At 44.1% G+C, this 22,102-nt stretch overlaps 1 protein-coding gene across 3 annotated transcripts; it reads left to right on the forward strand.

Moving 5' to 3' along the window:
- Nucleotides 1-726: 726 nt before the first annotated feature.
- On the forward strand, nt 727-21,451 carry ZNF775 (zinc finger protein 775). Of its 3 annotated transcripts, none has more exons than XM_027841037.1 (3): nt 727-821; nt 16,739-16,853; nt 18,964-21,451. In XM_027841037.1, the coding sequence occupies exons 2-3, from the start codon at nt 16,802-16,804 to the stop codon at nt 20,649-20,651; spliced, it is 1,740 nt and encodes a 579-aa protein (XP_027696838.1). In that variant the 5' UTR covers nt 727-821; nt 16,739-16,801; the 3' UTR covers nt 20,652-21,451. The 3 variants fall into 3 exon arrangements, with proteins under 3 accessions (XP_027696838.1, XP_027696836.1, XP_027696839.1); XM_027841035.1 differs by lacking the exon at nt 727-821 and adding an exon at nt 10,063-10,135; XM_027841038.1 differs by lacking the exon at nt 727-821 and adding an exon at nt 10,063-10,135 and having other exon boundaries at nt 18,967-21,451.
- Nucleotides 21,452-22,102: the final 651 nt, after the last annotated feature.

Below are 22,102 nucleotides of genomic sequence, written 5' to 3' on the forward strand. Positions count from 1 at the left end.
GTAGTCTTGAATTCCTGTCCTTCCAGTGTTCAATGATTTGCCCCCACACGGGTACCAAAGCTCCGGTCTTCTTACTAGGAGTCTAATGTTTCTGGCACCACACTATTATCTTTTAAAAGGGTGAAAATATTTTTTGTGCAAATCCTCAGGGGATAGGAAGTGGATCTGTGGTTTAAGATTTTGGGGTCCAGTTTGTCCTCTGCCTTAGGACTTGGTTGTATAAAAGAATCCCCGGGGAGAGACACCATGGTAGAGTGGAGAGCAGGATGGCCTCCAGTGCTGTTTCTGACACACTTGTTCTTATGTAACCCAGGGCAAGTCATATCATCCCTCTGTCCTTGACTATTGTCTAAGACTAATTGGCCCCAGTAACTAACTCCCTCCCCTGCTAAAAATAACAGTTCTTTTAAAACATTTAAGTAATCCCCAAGATCTTATTTTTCGCCTTCTTTAAAATGAGCACAATAGCTTCAGTCCCTTCCAGCTCTAAAATTTAAGATCCCATGAACCATATTCTCTTCTCTTTATTCACTGTGACAGGACAGTAACCTAGCTCATGCCTGGTTGGTGAATCTAGGTGTTCTGTGCAGAGTTCCTGGAGATTCTCAAGTAAAAATACTTATTGAGCATTTGGGGGCTATGAGCTTTATGAAGAGAAGTAAGACATTCCTGGCTATGAAGACCTAATAGTTTGGGAGAGAAGATGGAAATCCAAGAAAAATTAAAGGCAATAGAAGAGATGTTATGAGACGCACAGAATCACTTGTTGAATGAGTGGTTGTAACAATCATTGCTAAAGGAAGAGCTCGGCAAAAGGCTACGTAAGTGAAATGGTTTTTGTGTTGGATCTTGAAAGATGGCTAAGATTTGGGTGGTATTCTGGAGTAAGGTAAGTAATAAGATCTTGGAGGCAAGAAGAGCTCAACTTGTGTTTTGGGGGATGACAAATCTCATTAGAGTTTAGTGTACTTGAAGAAGAGGGATATTAGAAAAGATTGGAAAGATGTGCTAACCCCAGATTGTGCAGGGCCTTGAAAGCATGGCTGAATTTGGACTTTATACTGTCAGCAAAGAGGAGTTTTTGAAGGTGATGAGAATGGTATTTGAAGAAGAAAATTCTGAGCACAGTGTGCTGGATGGATTTGAGGGAGAAAAGACTTAAGACAGGGAAGCAGTTATAGGAAGCCAGCTATGACTTGGTAAGGGCTTGAGTTAGGGGGTGGCTTTGGGAATGGAGAGGAAGGGATAAATGTGAGTGACCACTGGAAAGAATAGATCCTTACAATGAAGGTGAACTGTCTGAAGGAGAATTGTCAGAGAGGCCATAGGATGATAGATTTAGAGCTGGAAGGGATCTTGCTAGGCCTGTTAATAACTGGTCTAAACTTAAATCTCTGGTCTTCCATGAGGTCTACTCTGATTCCCCCAAGCTGAAGGTAACCTATCTCACCTCAAATTTCTTGTATGTGTCTGGGACTCTTGTCTGCCCCAACTGCCTTCTACTTTATATCGTATGTATGTAAGTTATATTCTCTTATAAGATTATAAGCTTCTTGATAATTGAAGGGTGGGAGGAATTCTATCTTTGGTTACCCAGGTGAAGATTTGGGTCAAAGATTCAGAAAACTCTTGGGGCAAGAGAAAGCCTTTAGAAAGAGGCCAGTCAATTCTGACAGTTAGGAGACCTGTGTTCTAAAATTCTGTATGATCCTATGCAAATTACTTAACCGCTCGGGCCTCACTTTCCTTATCTTGAAGATAAGATGATGAAAATGCAAATCATGATTTGTGTGTGTGTATGTATCTCTGTATATCTCTGTGTTTGTGTGTGTGTCTGTGGCGAGGAGTGATCTTGTCCCCTGCTTTCTGGTAAAAAACAGGAAGGGAGTGCACTGTTCCCTTGCCCGCCTAAAGGAGAAACAGTGGATAAGTACTTTATGCCCTAGGGCTACTAAACTAAGAACATTTGTGGGCTGAGAGAGGGAAAGTGAACAGAGCTAGGCTGGAAGGATCTGGAGCCTATTGGGTAGAAGACAGTCTAAAAAGAGGTAGATGCCTCCAGAACCTGGATTTGGGATTAAGGGGTGGTATGCTGGGAGACTTCAAAGAGGGCAAAGGAATGAAGAAGTTAAAGTAGCTGGTTCAGTTACCGTTTGGACATATTCCCCAGGGATTCGTGGGAATGGAAGGCCCATTACACAAGGATAAATAGCTTAACCTCCCCCCAAGTGTTATAAAATACAGTTCTTACAGAGCAGAAGGACAGGGCATGATAGCGCTAATAAGAATTGTGAATGTGTGTAATGCTTTGAATTTTTGCTTTTCTATTCTTAGCTGATTTTTGTGTTACTGCTGTGAGTGAGGTAGGAGGTTAGTTTTACTATGAAGAAATGAAGCCAAGTTCATACAGCTAAGGGGCATTAGGACTAGAATTTCGTCCTTGGTCTTTCTATGGACAATACGGCCTAACTTTGACGTTCCCTACCCCAAGATTTGAGAGTTCAGCATTTGGCAGTCAGAAAAGGTGGAGGGGATGGGTTGAACATATGAAAGGAAAAGAAGGGGCCCAGGAAGAGTAGAGCAGGGTAGAACCTGGAGTGTGTGGAGTGAGTTGGGTCTGGGGGAGTGGAACCTGGAATAGATCTGTTGAGAAGAGTCAGAGAGGAGTTATTCCCATTGGGCTAGGTTATCTTGGGAAGTGGGGAGAAGTAGGAGGGACAGGGTAATGTAATAATTATAAATCAGTGTATATAGCACTTTAAGGTAAAGTTTACAAAGTTCTTTTCTTTAAAACAACCCTGTGAAGTGGGTAGGGCCTATTTTACCCCCATTTTATAGATGAGGAAACTGAAACCTACAGGGGTGAAGTAACTTGCTAAGGTCACACAATACCAGTTGGAGTCCCAGGAAGGGAAAGGGGAAGAAAATAGGTATTTAAATAATGCTTACTATGTGCCAGGCACTGTGCTAAATACCTTACAATACCTTCTGTAATTATCCCCATTTTACAACTGAGGAAACTAAGGCAAATGGAGGTTAAGTGACTTGCCCAAAGCCACAGAGCTTTTAAGTGTCTGAGGCTAGATCTGAGTTCACTTCCTGACTCCAGGCCCAACGCTTTATCTATTTTTTGACCTAGTTGTCAACTCCTGGGTCCAACACTCTTTCCACTGTACCATAGTGCCTTTGGTATAGGGACAGTTGGAAAAAGAGAGGGCTGTAGTTAGTTGCAGAGATCACTGGGACAGCTAGGTTGGGTATATGAAGAATGTCTCTGCTCCACTTATTAGTAAGCAATGTTACCAACTGTTAAGAGAGTCAAATACCCACAATTAGTCGCTAAGCACTTGGCTAGGAGGCCAGTCCTTCCAGGGCAATTGTAGGATTTAAAGGTGGAAGGGATCTGAGAGATCATTGAGTCTCACTTCCTTATTTTGCAGATGAGAAACCAGAGACCTGGAGAAGTGAAGAGACTTGCCCTAAGTCATATGAGTTGGGTAATTAATAGCAGAGGATCAATTTGGATGAATGTCCCCTGGGTCCAAATCCTTGGCTTTTCTCACAAAACCACATTATCTATGGGGAATGCTTTGTGCTGTGACCCTGTAAGGCCTTGCTTTAGACCAGGGTTCCGGGCCAAATCTGGCTGCAACTTGTTTTTATATAGTGTTGAACTAGGAGTGGTTTTTTTCATTCTTTAGTAGTTTTGGCAGGTGGGATTTGATCCTCTGGCCAAAGTTTGCTGACTCCTCCCTTATAGCATGGGGCAGGTTTTGCCCAGAACTTAAGAGTTCATTTTGCAGAGTTATCCAAGGGTTCAGGCTCACTTTAAACCCTAGTGCCAACTGATCCTTTGCCTTTATTCTTGGTGCCAATGAGAGGATCTTCCCATTAGCACAAATTAGAATTCCTGGAGGATAGGCTGGGCTGAGAGGTCAGTGAAGTGAGACTGGTGGTGAACCTACACCGTTAATAGCTAAGGACAGAAAGCTTAAACAGGACCAGGTGTTTGAGTAGATGACATATGGGTCTGGGCTGAGTTTTTGTAGTGATGACAAATCTTACATGCCTAGTCTTTTTTCTTTTGGATCTGGATTAATTTTTGAGGCCTTTTCCAGAATATTAATAATGATGATGAATATTTCACACTTATATTTCACTTTAAAGTTCTGAGCCTTGAGTTGGTGTTTATCTAGTTTTGGGATTCAGTGTGGGGAGCAGAGCATTGCTTGCAAGGGTTTGGAATCTGGAGGTCATCATGGGAAGGTGGGCAAAACCTTTGCAGCATACATTGGGTACTGCTGATAGGTAAACTGGAAAACAGCCGGCAGAAGGAGAAGGCTGGTTTATAGAAAAAGGAATGTTTTCTGAGCAGGGTAGGTCTAGAAATGGGGAAGGGCCTTTTTAGGTTAAAAAATAATTCAAATGATTTTTAAAAATTCTCACTAAATAATAAGTTGGAGGAGAGGAAACCCTCCTCCCAAATTCCCATAGTTTTACATTTCTTTTGCCAGGCTTTCACATCTGAGTATACCAAACAGTGACTTTATGAGCCAATCAAGTTATGTGTAATACATTTTTTGTGTTTCTAATTGAACAAAATGACTTGTTTTAAAGACCACTTAAAATTGCACATATTTAAAAATTTCCCCCAAATTCCTTTTTTTTCTGGTTTGAAAGAAGATACCCACAAACTGTTTCCCCTGTAGTGGTTTTAAAACTTCTGATAATTTGATGTCTGTAGTGGCTGGCATCCTGAGGGAGGGGCAAGTTAGAGCAGGGATTATTACATTTCAAAGTACTCTTCTAAGTACAATTTCCCCCAGCCTGGTATGTCAACTTAAGGATGCTACGTAGGTGGCATAGGTAACGTTGCCATTTTAGGGTGGGAGTCAGTGACTGGGGTCTAAGGATTCTAAGCAGGGGGGGTAGTCTATTGTACTTTCTGGCAACTTTCAGTGGACATTTTTGCAGGTGGGAAGGGGATCATGGTTGTGGAGATTGGTCCATGTGCTATTGAAAAATTAACAAAAGGCGTGGAGTGTGTAGGGTAGAACTAGTGAGAGCAATCTTGGGAAGGGGAGTTGAAGGGATGGTCAGAGCTCTTCCTTTAGGAAGTGCATTGTGAGATTGTGGTGTTTAGCCCTGCACTTGAATGAAGAGGCTATGGGGTTGTGTCCATTAGGAGCTTGAAAGCAAGGGAAACATCCTTTTGGGATGTGTGGCCTAAATGGCATTAGGAAAGATCAGCTATGGCTTTAGGATTTACAAATCCTAAGGTCCCCGTACTGGGAAGGAGAAGGAGCTGGGTATCAACTGGAGAACAGAGGCAAGCTTCATAGGGTAGTGTTATCAGTAAGGGTCATTAACACCAAATGTTAGCTAGCATTTATATAGCATTCTAAGATTTGCAAAACACTTTACAAATATTATCTCTATCTTCACAACAACCCTGGAAGGTAGGTGCTGTTAACTCCATTTTATAGATGAAGACACTGAGGCAAATAGGCTGAACCAGTTTCCCAAGGGTTGTTGGAGGTCAGATTTGAACTTGGGCCCATTACTCTATCCACTATACCACCTAGTAGTATTACTGAATAGATAAAAATGCTTGATGATTGTTCGAGGTCTGAAGCGTTCATCTGCTTATTCAATAGTATAGAGGACTTCCTACATGCCCAGCAGTGTGTTAAACATGCTGCTGGGGGAAGCGGGGACTCTAGCACCGGTGCTGACATTGATGTCCAAAAAGGTTCTGAAAAAGGACCTTCATATACCCAGAGGTCTTTGAGGGGAAGATAGTGCAGTGTAGCTCAGTTCTCAAGAGCTCTGGGCTCTGATCCCCCGTGTGGTAAATACTTAATTTGAGGTTCTGAGGATGACCAAGTCAGAGATGAATGGTTTTGTTAGACCATTCCCCGACTGTTGGCATTCAAAGCTTCCTTAGAAACTATGTTCTAATGATAGCTTCATACTGTCCTCTTAGCTATATGATAGATGGCAAATACCATATTGCTCCAAATATAGACCACATGAGATCTTCAAAGGAAAAAAAAATCTACACAGTGAAAATAACACTGATTACAGGCTTCACTCAGGTTTTATATATAAGCCAGATTTCATAGGAAAGCACAGTCTATTTTTGGCCCAACACAGAAGTAGTTATAAAATGTTACAAGTGGAAAGGATTTTAAAAATCATCCCCATCATTTCACAGGTCATTATTATTTCAGGGAGGTGAACACTATATGTTATCCTAATTGGTCCTTCTACCTGTTCTTCCACCAGGAGAATGACTCAGTCTCAGGGCAGTGTGGATAGATGTGACCCAGACAATACTATCCACCCAAGACTAGCCCACTACAAAGCTGCGAAGCAATGAAGTTTGTCTCTCGAGCCTTCCCAGTCTTCCTTTTCAGCACATTTCTATCCCCACCTACTCCATTTGGGATCCTTGCTCTCTTCACCTCCCTGTGAATGGCCTCCTAACCCGTTTTGTTCTTAGCAGTCAAGGAATTTTCAGATAATATGTTAGTTGGCAAAGACCTGCCCCTTCTAGGAGTACTTTGTCAAATTACAGCATTTTAGAGTTGGAAAAGGTCCTAAGAGAGCATCTTGTCCAACCTCCTCAGGCCAAAGTCACTAGGCAAGTTGATAGGAGTCAGATTAGCTGACCCTGAGATGGGTTCTCACTGTAGGATGTATGATTCTAATGGCAAAGTTGGATCCAGGGTTTCCTAGTGTCAAATGGACCAGAACTACCCTCTAACATGTGGGTGGCCCGAGACAGGAGAGTCAGGACACAAAACAGAAATTTAATTAACTTCAAAGTGAGGAAAATGACATATGCAAATGGAAGCCACCACCCCTCCCTCCCCAAGAAGGAGGACTTAACATGCTGGATTAAAGGCAGGTGTTATACACATTGTGGGCTGGATCATGACATGATCATTTTTAGGTCTTGAGTTACTGTTTCCATGGGCCCTGTGGGAACAGTATTGTCTCAAGTCTTGAGAGTTGTGCCCACCCTTTGGGGCACAGAACCAGAGTTCTATGACAGGAACAGGAGTGCAGTACCTGTCTTTCCACAAGGAACAGGGATTGTGAATATGTGATGGATGGCCCTGGGAAATACGGGGAGCTAAATCCTAAACACCTGGTGCTAATTCAAGCAATACACTTTGCCAGAGGGTGGTATCATCCAGAGGGCAAAAGATTATTATTATGCCAAACTAAGGACATTCACAACCCTGCTTGCTGGACCTTGGCTCTGGGAAACTGGGTACCTCCAAAATATTTTGACATTAGCTGCTAGTTCAGTGCTCTTGTCATTCTGCCAAGAAACTTATTTATTTATTTATTTTAAAAGCCTTTGAGGTACAAAGGATTAAGTGAATCTCTGGTGGTGGAATTTCAGGCACTGTGGGAGATGATGCTGGGTACTCCTTTGATCATGCTACAAGATGGCTGCCTGTTCTATATAAGCATACTGGCTGGCCCTGAGGGTAGGATCCTCTAAGGTGAGCCCTAGAGTCTGAGGACCTTAAAGAAGTAGCTTTGCTTCTTACTCCCTGAGGTAAATTACTTCACTTTTCTAGGACTCATCTTCCTCATTTGTAAAATTAGAGTCCCTGCCAAGGCTCCCAAGATTCTTTGATCCTCTGAATCCATACAGCCCAAGTGGGAAAGGGACCTACCCTAATGCTGGTGACCTTTAAGTGGGAGGATGCCCAGTGGCACTCCCCTAGAAAGAACATCAGACAACTATAGCTCTGAGCTCTCATCAACCCAATCCTCCCTCCAAGAATGGGGACTAGCTTTTCTGACTTGAAGAGGAAACTCCAAAGAAAGGGCTGGGGTTGTGATTGTGGTTAGGAGGCTTGATAAGATTCAAAGACAGAAGGAGAGAAAGAGAGAAGGAGAGAGGAGAGACAGAGAAACAGAAACACAGAGGGAGATGGAGAGAGAGAGACAGAGAGAGAACCAATACAAAGGAACATCTGGAGGAAATAAGGACTTTGAAGAGACTGACTAGAAGGTTTGTGTTTGGTAAGAGTGAAACTTGAAGATAACATTGGAAAGCTAAGCTGGGCCCACATTGTAGAATGCCTTGGATGCCACTGCCCATATACATTTGTAGTTAAAGCAATTTATGTACATTATGTAGTTAAAGCAATTTACAAAGCAATTTATGGACATCTCATTTGGTTCTCACCACAACCCTGTGATATGTATATTATTTTCATTTTATATAAAAAGAGAACGGTTCAGAAAGTTTAAATGATTGGTTAGAAGTGTCACATCTAGTAATATAGGAGAATTCAAACTCATATCTTCCCCATGCAAGTTCATCTTTCCATGACATGAAATTGACCACCTGAAGTGGACTTTATCATGTAGGGAATGGGAAGCCTGTGAAGGTTCCTGATTGGAATAGTGACCTGATGAAAATGTTGTAGGAAGATTAATCTGGCAGTACAGGTCTGGTAATGGACTGCATCTGTCTTAGAAGGGTAAGCAAAGTGGTAGATGTGGTAAGGGTTGGCTTCATTTGGTTGGCTTCAGTGTGAATTTTGGGGCCCTGGGAAGTCATTAAAGTAATTTTAAAAGCTTTATTGATGTCTTTTATTTTTATATCACATTAGTTTCTAACAACACCCTTCCCTTCTCCCTCCCTCACAGAGTAAGCTTTTTCTTTTAACTAAAATAAAAAAAAACAAACCCCCAAAACCCTGGAATTCATCAAAATCATGGCAGCTGACAGTATATTTAACATTCTACTCCCATAGGACCCCACCCTTCCATTGGAAGGAGGGAGGTGCATTTTCTCATCTCTGGTGTCAGGCTTGGTCATAATTATGCAACATTTCATTTCATTTTAGTTCCTTCAATTTGCATTGTTATGTATATTTTTCTTCCATCTGCTTACTTTACTCTGCATCAATTCCTGTTAGTCGTCTTATGTTTCTTTGAATAGCTCATTTGTTGTTTCTGATGGCCAAAATATTCCATTAAATTCATGTGCCACAATTTTTTTAGCCATTCTCTAATTTATTGGTACTTTGTTTACCGTTCTCACAGACTTTCTAAGTTACAGAGGCTTTGTGAACTCTATCTGTGAATAGCATATCCATTTTTGTGGAATTGCTGACCATTAAACTGAGTGGTTTTTTTTGTTTGTTTGTTTTTGCTGGGGGGGAGGTAGTCCACAGGCTTGCAAAATGTAGGCATAGTTTGTTTTTAGACAGATTTGGTCTCAAACATTCATAAAAAAATAATCATACTTCATGGCTGCATAGCACTTTGAAACACTTTCACAGAGGATACCTCATTTGATCCTGACACAGTATTATTTATCTTCATCCTCCGAGAGAGCAAATTAGTAGAAGAGTCAACAAGAACTGGCATTTATTGAGCATCTACTATGTGCCAGACACTGTACTACACATTAGGGATACAAAAAGGGCAAAAGAAAAGGTCCTGCTATCGAGAAACTTAGATATCTAATATTAGGGGAAAACAACATACAACCAGGTATATCCTGGATCAGTTGCAGATGATCCCAGAAGTAAGGCGCTAAATCTGAGGAGGACTGGGACCCAGGACTCCCGACTCCTGGTGCAAAGGCCCTCCCGCCCCACTGCTGCTATCCTGAGGGACCTTCTGAGAGGCTTTAGCCTAAGTCTAAAGGGGGATGAAGGCTAGAAATCCATCCCCATCACAGGTTTTGGAAACAACTGAAGGGCTCCTGCCAACCTTGACCATGCCCTCCCCCATCCCTCGCCCTGGCCATGGACTTGCCAGCCAAAGTTCCCATTGGGAAAGTTGTCCTGGGGGTGAGGGGTGGGAGGGGCGCGCGCTCCCAGCTGGTTCTGGGTGGAGCCCGCTTTCTAGAAGCTAGCCAATAAGCTGGCGGGGGATGGGCCGTGGCTCGGCCTGCCGCTCTGTCATAGGTCAGGCCCCCAGGCCGGGGTGGGCAGCCCCGGGAGGCAGCCAATCCCGGCTCCCGCAGTGCGGGGTGGAGCCTGCTTCTCTCGGGGGCTTCATTCCACCGCTGCAGCTTCTCCCTTCGGACGAGCCTCCGCGGCCTCGCCCTGTCTCCCCTGCCGGCGCTGGCCTGACCCGTTCGGATCAGGTAACAGCACTGCCCGTCCCCGAGCCGCCTGGTCACTTCGTGAGCACGTGACCGCGGGGGGCCCCCCCAGGGACTTGTTGTGGGGCGTGCACGCGCGCGTGGACTGATCTGCGTGTGTCTGGTGCTCGTGCGTGCTTGTGTGAGCATTTGGGGCCGCGTGAGCCGTGGCCCTGTTTGTTTTTGCGCGTCTGCCCCCTGCGTGGCGTGGTGTCAAGTGCAAAGAGCGCTCGACGCGGAGTCCCCAGGCTCCTAGCATTCGGAGCTGGCAGCGGCCAGAAGATGGGTTCGAGTGCCGGCCCTGCCACCGACTGCTTTAGCGTGACCTTGGCGAGCCACTCCCCCTTCCCTGGGCCTCAGTTTCCTTAGCAGTAAAGCGAGAGGTTGGACTCCTAGGCCACCTAGGCCACTTCCGAACCTAATCCCACCATCCTGTTGCTGTATAGGTGCTGTGTCTGTATCTGTGAGTGTATGTGTTCTTTCTGTGTGTGTGTGTGTGTGTGTGTGTGTGTGTGTGTGCGTGCGTGCGCGTGTGCTCGCGCGCGCGCGCGCGTTCGTGTTCACTGGATGCTAACAGGGCCAGAGTTTCCCTAGAGTGAGAGACCACTGAGGCAGCCTTGAATGTGGTGTTGCTGGTGGGAGCGACAGGTCAGAGCAGTAGAGCTTCGAGGTCAAGGAATAGCACATATACAAACACACACACACACACACACACACACACAATGAGAGTGATGGTGTGTCAGCTGGTCACTGGACTGTCCTAAGCCCAGGTCCACTGTAATTCACCCCCACTCCCCAACAACCATCTGAACTTTTCCTTCTTCATCCTTTATTGGGGTCCAGAGGTGACCTTTAATCCTCTTTGCATCTTCTCCCTTCTGCCATGAAAAACAACATACATAGTCCTTGCACTTAGGGAGTTTAGGATCTAGTTGGATCTAGTTAGGATCTATATTGAAGACCAAAAGAAGTGGATCTCTTAGGGGCCCATGGCGGAAGTTCCCACCAGTAAATGCTGTAGGAGAGGGGAAGGAGTCGAGGTGAGCTGGGATAGTTAACAGATGCTCTCCTGAAGGAGATGAGACTTGAGCTGGGTCTTGTCGAAAGATGTCTTAGGTGCTGGATTGGCAGAGAAAGGAGAACTTGCTAGGTGCAGGGACTAGCTGGAGGGAGGAGTACAGGTGTGTTGGGAGAGATTGAAGAGCCAGAGAAAGATTCACATTCTCTCTGGTAGTTTCCCCAGGGAAGGGTGGCAGAACAGAAATTTTGGTGTGGGACCTGAAAATAAGATGAGAAAGAGGGTCATTCTCTGTGGAGAATAACAGCTCTTGGTGCCTTTTTTTTTTTTTTTTAAGTTTGAAGGTACTGAAGGGGAGTGTAAGCTGACACTGAATCTAATATCCCATCTGATCCACATCAGCCCTATAGGCTGGCATTGTTGGTGGCCAGCACCTTGGCAGGGGAGAAAGAAGGGGTCGGCTCTGAGGAAGGATATGGTCCAATCAGAGGAACAAACTCAGAAAGGGGGGTGTGACTGAGTAAAGACTTCCTGCCTTATCCATTTCATTTCCTTGTACCTCTGGGGCCCATAGCGGCCAATCTGGGAGATATGTAGTATTTCCCTGCCTCCACTCCCAACCCCATACCCTCATGCCACGCTCCAGCAGCCCTCACTGCCCTCGTGTGTGCCTGGCCCTTGCCACCTCTTCTGAAAATAAAGCCCCTTTGTCTCCCCTTCATCCCCCAGACCTCCCGCCTTGGCGCACAGTGCCTGCCCTAGTCCCTTTGTGATCTCTCCAGGCGTTTCCATGGCAGCTGCCTTGAAGCTGGCCCCTGGGCTGAGGCCTCCTCCCTAAGGGGGAAGGGGGTGGGGGAATGGAATGGGGTGGGAAGCTGGAGCGGTAGCCTGAGGAGCTGGAACTGGCTTGGGTGCAGGGATAGTATGCCCCATGCCCGGGGTCGTGAATAATGGACTGTGGGCAAGGGCATTGTGGAGAGATAATGTGTACAATGGAGGAGCTGTTAGGAGGATGTGAGAGAAGAGGAGGTTTAAGCTGGGGTGGAGAGTGGGGTGGGTGGTAAAAAGAGATTCAGAGGCAAGGTGGGTGATTACTATGGGCAACCTCCCTTTCCTGATTTGAGGACATTTTTTTGGAAAACCAGAACTCAAGCAGCCTCTTTCTCTGATTGTTGGCCTGATCCAGTCCACAGAATTGCATCCTGTTCAGCTGAGTAACATGTGTCCAGGACAGTCATTGCGCTGATCATCTGTGTTGGAAAGATTTGGGGTTCTTTCCTTTGTTACCTACCTCAAGGGGAATACAGTGTGTTGATGGAGACCAGGGTGGTGGTAGGCCTGGTGGAGGATGCTGCTAGAGGTGTAGGGACCAGGTGGAAGAAAAAGAAGGGAATAGGAACCACCAAACTATCACGGGTGAAGTATCTTGTATCTCAGTGGCTATATGGACAGTTAAGGCTGGTTCAGGGAGTAAGGTCTTGATTTTGACCATTCCTCGTGATTTCCTGTTGTGAGCAAAACACTCGGGAGCACCCGATACAGCTATCTCCACTCTCTGTGTGTGCATGGTGCTTGTGTTGTAAATACGTACAAATCTTCCTTCTCTCCACTTCTGTCACTGGTATATAGAATCCATTCTAACTTCCCATCACTTTTTATTCTTCCTACAACTACTTCCTCCTTGTGTGTAGGATCCCTTTATCATTTTTTGCTTCCTAGTTCCACTCAACTTGTATCAGAGCAAAGTTAGTTCTCTGAAGGATCAGTCCCTATAGATAAGGATTCTGCCCATGATGGGGGCAACATCAAGTTTGGGGAGGGCATGATTATCTTTGTCTTCATGGATTAAGACTAGGTCCTGAACATGCAGCATTTCTTTGAATAACATGCATCTGTCATCTAGGAATTTAAACTCTTCTTGGGCCTCTTTCTTTCTTTACTCCTCTCTCTCTCTCTCTCTTTTTCTGTCAGCTCTGTGATGGATAAAGTGGGGCTTCATTTGGGTTGTCTGAAACTTTGAAGTCTTTGAAGATGTGAGAGATTTGGTGATGTTTAGCATTTGAGGTTTGGTGAATAAGTTTGTTACCTTTTTCTATATCCCCTTCATGATATTCATAGCATCTTAGAGGTGAAAAGAAACATTTTATTTTATGTTTATTCTGAACTTAAGCATCAAATAAAATGAGCATTTTCATTTTTAAAATAGAACAGAAAAAGAATATAGTTCGTGAAACAAAATTTCTACTCCGTATAGCTTTTTTTTCCCCTTTTAAGTAAATAATAAATCCAGCATGAAACTTTCAAAGCTATCCTTGTCTGTGTTTCCTTCTGGCCTTCCTTGTTTGCTTTTATGTATTAAAAAATTACTTCAATGACTCCTTTTTCTTTTTTGGACCCTCCTCCTACTCCCCCTCTCCCTCCTACCTTCCTCTTCAAATTGCAGAAAGAAAGAAATAGAGAAAGAGAGGAGGGAGGAAGAAAGAAAGAAAGGAAGGAAGGAAGGAAGAAAGAAAGACTAACTATTGTAACAAATATGCGAGGTCAAGCAAAACAAATTCCCAATTGGGTATGTCTGAAAATGTGTGTCTCGTTCTGCTCTTTGATTCCATAATCTCTTTGTCAAGAAGCGGGTTTCATGTGTCATGCTTCTTCATCTGGCTTCTGGAATTGTGGTTGGTCATTCCATTCAGAGTTGTTAAGTCAAAAATTGTTTTTTGTTTTTTTTTTATTTGAGAGTGATATTATATAGATTTCTCTTCTGATTCTGCTTCTTTTACTCTGTATGAGTTCATAAAAATTTTCCAAGGTTTCTGTGAAACTGTCCCTTTCGTCATTTCTAACAATGTAAGAATATTCCATTAAATTCATACATAACATCATCTTCAGCCATTCTCTAATTGATAGGCATCTTTTAGTTTCCAGTTCTTTGCTATAACAAAAAGAGCTGTTAAACATACCTTTTTCTCTCTCTGTGTCTTTGGCGTATAGGCCTAGTAGTGCTGTCTCTGAGTCAAAGGGCATACACAATTTAGGAACTTTTCAGAGATAGTTCCAAATTGTCTTACAGAATGGCTAGACCTAAACAAACTTATGAAGAATTTAGTACTGAAAGGTTTAAAGCAACTGAAGGAATGCATATATTTCTCAACATCTTTACAAAAACTGTAACCATGTATTAGAGCATAGAGAAATTATACATTAATGTAAGAAAAATAGAAATGCTAAACATATCCTTTACAGATAACAAAATAAAAATGGCAATTAATTCAGGGAACACAAGCAATATATACAAACCTAAGTAAAGACTTAATGGCATCCTGAATAATGAATAGGTTAAATAACAAATAACAATAACTATGTGAAAGAGAATGATAATGATGAGATATAATGCCATAATTTCTAGGATTCAACTAAAGCAACACAGAAAATTATATTCCTGAGAATATACATTAGCAAAATAGAAAATCAGAAAGCTCATGAACTACAACATTTTTAAATTAACAAATATACCCAAATTAGCAGAAAAGAGGAAAATCTGGAAATTAAAGGAGAAATAGATACATTGGAAAACCAAGCCAAACCAAAAAACTAAACAAAACAAAAAACTCCTGAAACTATAGAACTGATAAAACTAAACATTGGATCTTTAGAAACACTAATGAAAATGATAAAACTTTAGCTAACCTGATTAGAAGGAAGCAAATAAATGAACACTATAAAAAAGGAACAAGGTGAAGTCACAACAAGCAGAAGAAATAAAAGAAATTATCAGGATCTTACTATTGATAGTTTTAACCAGCCCAACTGAAAATTTAAAACAGAAGATTAGCAACAAAAGGTATAAAATACCCCAATTAACAGAATACCAGATTGAGATCTTAATCCTATTTCAGAAAAGAAAATTGAACTAGCTCTAACTGAAAAGGTAAAGACAGGTTTACAGGCAAATTCTCTCAGACTCTTGAAGAATAATTAATACTCAAACTGTATAAATTAGTCTCAAAAATTGAAAGAGAAAACACTATCAAAATCCTTTTTATGAGACAAATGTAGCCCTAATGCATAAACCAGGAAAGAATAAAGTAAAGAAAAAGAACTATTGATCAATATTATTAATGAATATATATTGAACAATTTAGACAAAATTCTGGCAAAAAAAGACTATAGCCATATATCCCCCAAAGCATTCACTAACGTCAAGTTGGACTTATCCTAGGGATGCAAGGATCCTTTAACATTAGGAAGCAATGCAACAAAACATCCAAAATAATGTGATTATGTCAGTAGGTGCAGGCAGAAAAGAAAAGAGAAAAAAGTTGACCAAGGACAACACTCATTTAAGCTAAAAATTATGCAAATCATAGGCATGTAGGGCTTTTTTTAAAAAAACTATGATTTAAAAATATATATCTAAAATCAGTTCCTATCCTTTCCTTATCTAAAACCACAATCTGTATGGAACAGAGAAACCCTTTTGGTTTTCATAATAAATAAGATAGTAAAGCAAGGATGCCCCCTTTCTCCACTGTTATTTGATATAGCTTTAGGTGTGCTAAAAAGAGCAGTGAGATAAGAAAAAGATATTCAAGGCAGAAAGACAGGCAAAGAGGACACCGAAATGTCCCAATTTGTTGATGATGTTGTTTACTCAGAAACTCACTATCAGCCAGGAAATTAACTGAAATAATTGTTGGCTTCAGCTAAGCAGCGGGAATGTTTTTATTGATACCTTTTGTTTTTATATCACATTTATTTCCACATGTATTCTTGTATATCTCCCCTACAAAGTGAACAAGGATTAAAAAAGGGGAAGAAGAACGTTTTTCAGCAAAACCAACCAATGCATTGCTGTGTCTAATAGTGTATGTCAGTAATAGTTCAGTTATTTGAAACCATGTTATAATGTCCTCCTGAAGTCTTCTCTTTAGAGTAAATGTCCTCATTTCCTTCAGTTTTTCTTAGAGGCCTTTTACTGGCTGCCGTTCCCTGGACATTCTCCCCTATCAATTTCTTAAAATAAGGCATTAACAACTGCACACAGTACTCTAGATATGTATGAATTAGGACAAAATACAGTAGGATTTTCAATTGTTCTGGATACACTGCCTGTATCAGTGCAGCCAAGGGTACCCTCTGGACTGCTTTGGCACACTGTTGACTCACTGAGTCATTGAGAAGCCCCCAGGTCTTTTCCAAATATGTCAAAATTTCCCCAATTTGTACTTTTGAATTTGTTTTGAACCAAAGTATAAGACTTTACATTTATCTTAATTAAATTTTGTTTTATTAGATTCAGCCTAACTTTCTAGCCTGTAGAATCTCTTTGGATCCTAAGTTTTTTCCAATTTATTAGCTGTCCCTCCTAGCTTTGAGTCATTTGCAAACTTGGTAACCATGTATACTTGTCTTGCTTTCTTCTCAAGAGTACTGTGATATTTGTATGATAATCAACCATTATTAAACCTTTATAAAGAGGATTACAGGGATGTGAAAACCTCGTGGAAAAGATCAAATAATACAGTATACACATGGAAGATGTTATTATGATGGTGAGCTTTAAAACCCATCATTTCTTCCCTGTCCCATAGGCCATCCAACTTTCCCAGTCCTGTGACCTTCACATCAAAGGACGGGGATCAGAACTTGTGGTAATGACTCAAGAGGCATCTAAAGACAGAGATTTCCCTCTGAGTTCTTGTTCAGGTAAGTAAGGGGATAAGCAAAGGCTGGACCCTTGGCACTCACCCAAATTTATTCTCCCCATTGTCTTTCTTATTCTCCTATTCTTTAACTCTACGTTCAGTCGTCTCAGTCGAATGCTTGCTGTGGTTCCTATGTTGCCTGGATCTTTCCTTCCCCATGGTATGGGGTGGGAGAATGAGTTTGGATGCCCCACAGAGATTAGAGCTACAGTCAAACAATCTTCACCAAGCACTGATATATCCCTGGGAAGCTGGGCACCTTGACAGAGTTTTTTGGGGAGGTCAAGTCACTGTTCCCCCTTCTCTACACCTCACCATAGATTTCTTCACAGCCCCAGGAGCATATACCCCATTGTTTTTCTTGAGAAAGCCTTTTCTGATAACCCTTGCTAGTGTACCTAAACAAAAAGAAAATTGGGCACCAGACCACAAAAGGTAGCAGCAGGGTGATACCCTGTATCAATATTCTGATAATATTTATAAAGCGCTTAGCGTGGTGCCTGGCATATAGTAGGTACTATAAACATTTTTATTCCCTTCCCCTGCTTATATAGTGTAAAGAGTGTAGACTTGGGAATTTGGAGGCCTAGCTTCTTGTCCTATCTCTGCTACTAACTAGCTATGTAACCACAGGCAAGTCCCTTCATGGCTCTGGGGCAGTTTCCTCATTGGTAAAATAAGACGGTGGAACTACATGTTTTCTAAGGTGCCTTGAAGCTTTCACATCCTGTGAACCTATGAATAAAAGGATTAAAAAAAGAAACAACAACGAACTCTGCTTCTCCTTTCTATTACTCTGTTTTAGGTTTTTATGAGAATCTAGGTCCTGTATTTGATAGAGGCAACTGGGCAGTCTGGACAGTTTTGGGTTCTCATCATAGCACTGTCATTAGCATCCATGTGATGTTGAGCAAATGACTTAAACCCTGTGTGCCTCACTTTTGGAGATAATAATACTTTATGGGGCTACCATGGCAGAATCATGAAATAGATTCCCGGGTGTCAGAGTTATCCTCCAATGGAACCCTGACCTGAAGTGGGAATCCTCTCTCTGTCATTCTTAAAAGTGGCCCTCAGATCGACTTGAATATCTACAAGGGTAAAGAATGCATGGCCCTCCAACTGCCTCAATTTCCAGTTCTGAGTGGTCAAAGTTTTATTGGAAAAGCAGTGATTCCTTAGAGAAGTATTAAACCAGTCCCTTGAAGGCCTTCTCAGTAGTATGTCACTGACAGCCAGAGAGGGGGCTGCCAAAAACCAACTGTCTCCCTCCTTATCTTGCACTCAGCTATGCAGCCTTGCATCTATATAGATGCAGAGGGGTAATTTGTCACCACCTGCCCTCCTACACATAGTACAGCTGAGAATCAAGAAGGAATTCAGGAAAGGCCCCAGACCAATGAAGAAGGACCTCTTAAAGCCCATGCACTCTATGAAATGATGCAGAGCACTCAGGAAAACAATTATACAATGACAGCTGTCTGAATCTGGGCCCTTCTCCCTGGTGATGACAGATAGGAAGCAAGTATAGGAGATTTGCTGGGGATTAGGTTTTTGTTGTTGTTGTTGTTGTTGTTGTTGTTGTTGTTGTTAAACCTTGTTCTGGACCACCAGCATGGGCTGTGTTTTTTAAAGGTCTGTGCATTCCTTCTGGCTCCCTCCTTGGCTTGCCTGGCCCCACAAAGTGGGCAGTGAGGCAGAACAGGAAAGGGCCAATGCAAGAGACCCACTGTGTCAGTGCAATGCCAGGACTCAAAGATCTCACTTTTCTTTCTATCTTTCCGGCCTTCAACTTTCTCTCTCCCTTTCCTCTTCTGTCTCCTCCCTTCACTTTGTCTTCTTACTTCTTCATTCCTCCATGCTTTCCCATTCTCACCTCTTTTTATTCCCACCTTCTTTTCGCTGTTTTCTTCTTTCCTTCGCATTTTCTCCTCCCTGCTTTCTGTTTCCTCTCTCTTCTTTTTCTCCCATTCACCACGGTCTTTCTCTACCACCTTTCTTTCTCATTCCTACATCTTTTATTCTCCCTCTCCTTTCAACCTCATACCTTCCTCTCTTCTATCCCAGAATCAATCGCTGAGCATCATTTCTGCACATCTCCTCCTTTTCAGCAGGTGACAGCAGCATCATGGTGAAGATCAAGTGGGAGAGGCAGGAGTGGCTCCCGCAGGCCCTGGAGGCCCCTGCCATCCTGCCAGAGAAGGACAAGGAGAACATCTTCCAGCATCGCCTGGGTCATCCGCTTCTCCAGGCTTTGGGGAAGCCTCGAGCCCCAGGGGGGTGGGAAGAAGCCCAAGGCCCAGGCCGAATTCCCAGTGCTCACTGGATGGGAGTGTCAACAGGCCGTGGGTCCACAGCAGTCCCCTTGCCCCTTGGCCCACCGTTCCCAGTAGGTGAGGGACACTTTGCATGTCCAGACTGTGGGAAGAGGTTTAGTTGGTGGTCATCACTGAATATCCACCAGCGCACTCACACAGGAGAGAAGCCTTATCACTGTGGCAAGTGTGGCAAGAGCTTTAGCCAGAAGCCCAACCTGGTCAGGCACCAGAGGCACCACACAGGTGAGCGGCCCTTCCACTGCCCTGAGTGTGAGAGGCGCTTTAGCCAGAAGCAACATCTGCTCAAACACCAGAAGACACACTCCCGCCCTGCAATCCACTCCTGTCCTGAGTGTGAGAGACGTTTCCGTCACAAAGTTGCCCTCCGTGTCCACCAAAGGACCCATGCCCGTGACCGTCAGCTGGCCCGAGCTGAGCTGCAGAAGCTCCTTAGAGACAAGGTGACCCGGAAGCCCCGCCGGCCCCCATCGGCATCACGAGAATCACCGGGCTGTCCCTGGGTAGAAGCTGGTGGAGGGTGGAGGGCTGGGCCACCTGCCAAGGCTCGGACCTCTGCTGCTGGCTCCGGGGAGCAGCGCCAGTTCATCTGCAACGAGTGTGGGAAGAGTTTCACATGGTGGTCATCGCTGAACATTCACCAGCGGATCCATACGGGGGAGCAGCCGTACGCCTGCCCGGAGTGTGGGCGGCGCTTCAGCCAAAAGCCCAATCTGACTCGGCACCTCCGTAACCACACAGGTGAACGACCCCACTCATGCCCTGATTGCGGCCGTGGCTTCCGTCAGAAGCAGCATCTGCTCAAACACCAGCGCACGCACCGTGTTGGGGAGAAGGCTTCCATGTGCCCTGGCTGTGGGGAGAGCTGCCCCAGCCGGGCAGCCTTGCGGGCCCACCAGCGGGCCCACGCTGCTGCTGAGCTGCTCCATGGGGCAGCCCTCCGGGGCCGGATGGTGGTGGCAGTGGCCAGTGTGGAACCAGGGTCAGGCTTGCTGCAGCCTGCAGAGTACGCCCTGGGCTTCTCTCTGCAGCCACCGCCAGCTTCCCAGGCCTTGCAAGGAGATGAGGTTGTCTTGCTGGGCAGGGAACCACGCTGGGGCAGGGGCCCAGTAGGCATGGCCCAAGCAGGTAGAGGAGTCCCTCCATCTGGCACTGCGGAGCAGCGTCAGTTCATCTGTAACGAATGTGGCAAGAGCTTCACCTGGTGGTCTGCACTCACTATCCACCAGCGGATCCACACCGGGGAACGGCCCTACCCCTGTCCCGATTGTGGGCGTTGCTTCAGCCAAAAGCCCAACTTGACTCGGCACCGGCGGAACCACACAGGCGAGCGGCCTTACCTGTGTGCTGACTGTGGCAAGGGCTTCAGTCAGAAGCAGCACCTGCTTAAACACCATCGTGTCCACAGAGGAGGGGGCCGGCTAGTGCTTACCCCTGCACATAGTGTCAAGGAAGAACCTTAAAGGACGGGGCTGAGACTTAGGAAGTCTCCGTAATCGGGGATTGTGTGCATGTGTGTGTAGGGGGGAGGGTGGGGAACGGGAAGGGGTTTTATAGTTGACCTACTTGCTTGAACAGAAGACCCCTGAGAGTAGCAACTTTCCTGGGGAGGTTTCTCCCCAGCCCTTGAGTTTTCTTCAAGGCTTAGAAACTCGTCCTCCAAACAGCTTGTGGATGAATCCTAAGGTGACCTCGTACCTTGAGTACAGGGGGGTTGGGTTAGGCCAGATAACATCAACTTCAGTGATTGACTTCTTCCTATTTTTCTCCCTCCCCCCTTCTTCCAGGGATACACCGTGACTCTGGATGGAGGTAGCATCCTAGAGAGGAACCTTCACAAATACTTGTAAGAGTTCAAAGGCATGGAATGCCTAGGGTGCAGGCCAATTTAATCTTAGCAAAATGTCATACTGGTCCATGCTGGCTCAAAGAATGGGCACTCCAAAGAGGAAAAGGTCTTTATAGCTGCACTCAGATGCATCATCAACATTGGAAGCCAGAAGTCTTTTAATGATACAGGTGGGATGAGGGAGCTGTCCCAGCCCAGGCCAGGGTAGAAGTGTGGGAGGCCTGGCCCAACATCAGTGAGGATGGTGCCTGGTTGTGGTTTGATATTATAGAAGTTTCAGGAGAATAGCAATGTCTCATATCATTTAGAAAACAAAATGGTACCCAAGGTAGGATGAAGATGACTTACTTTATCGGGACTTATCTTTACCAAGAATGTTTCAGAAAAGAAAAATGAAGGATTGAGTGTTTAAAATGGTCTGAGTGCTTATTTCCTTTTCTCTCCTTTACCCCTACTTGCTAAATCTTCAGGACTTTAATTTGCTTTCTTCCCAGAAACCACCAAGGAGGATTCTCTTTTTTCTGCATACCATACATAATGCTCAGTGGGAAGAAATACTTCCTTCTCACCCCTGTACCTGGAGAAAGGGACAGAACCAGCTTGCTCTCAAACAACTCAAGTCAATTAAAGGCTGAAGATATTGAGACATGCTGGTTGGAGAGAGCGCTGCCTTGGGTAACTGACTGGCAGACAGTGAGGAACCAATCTAGGGGAAAGTAAATGATTGGGGTTGGGTGGAAGAATGTGGTCTTAGTAGAATTCTTAGTGGTCCTAGCTACTACTAGGTGCCCATAAACCTGGGGAGGGGTGAAAGAGGGGTGGGGATAGCATTGGGTGACAGAAATTGTTGATACAACTTGCCCTAAGGGAGGGTGCATGATCAGTTTTCTTTTTTGAAGCCATAAATGGATAGGACCTGTGGTTTCATTGGTGTACTGAACTTCATAGTATGGAAACACCTTCCACTGATATAGATTAGCAACTCATCTGTAATGTAAGTGTTTTGGGGAGTTTCCTGGGCACCAAGAGATTAAATGACTTGCACAGCATCAAATAGCCAGTATT

Source organism: Vombatus ursinus, unplaced genomic scaffold, assembly GCF_900497805.2.
Source record: "Vombatus ursinus unplaced genomic scaffold, bare-nosed wombat genome assembly UNPS02014852.1, whole genome shotgun sequence".
Lineage (NCBI taxonomy): Eukaryota > Metazoa > Chordata > Mammalia > Diprotodontia > Vombatidae > Vombatus > Vombatus ursinus.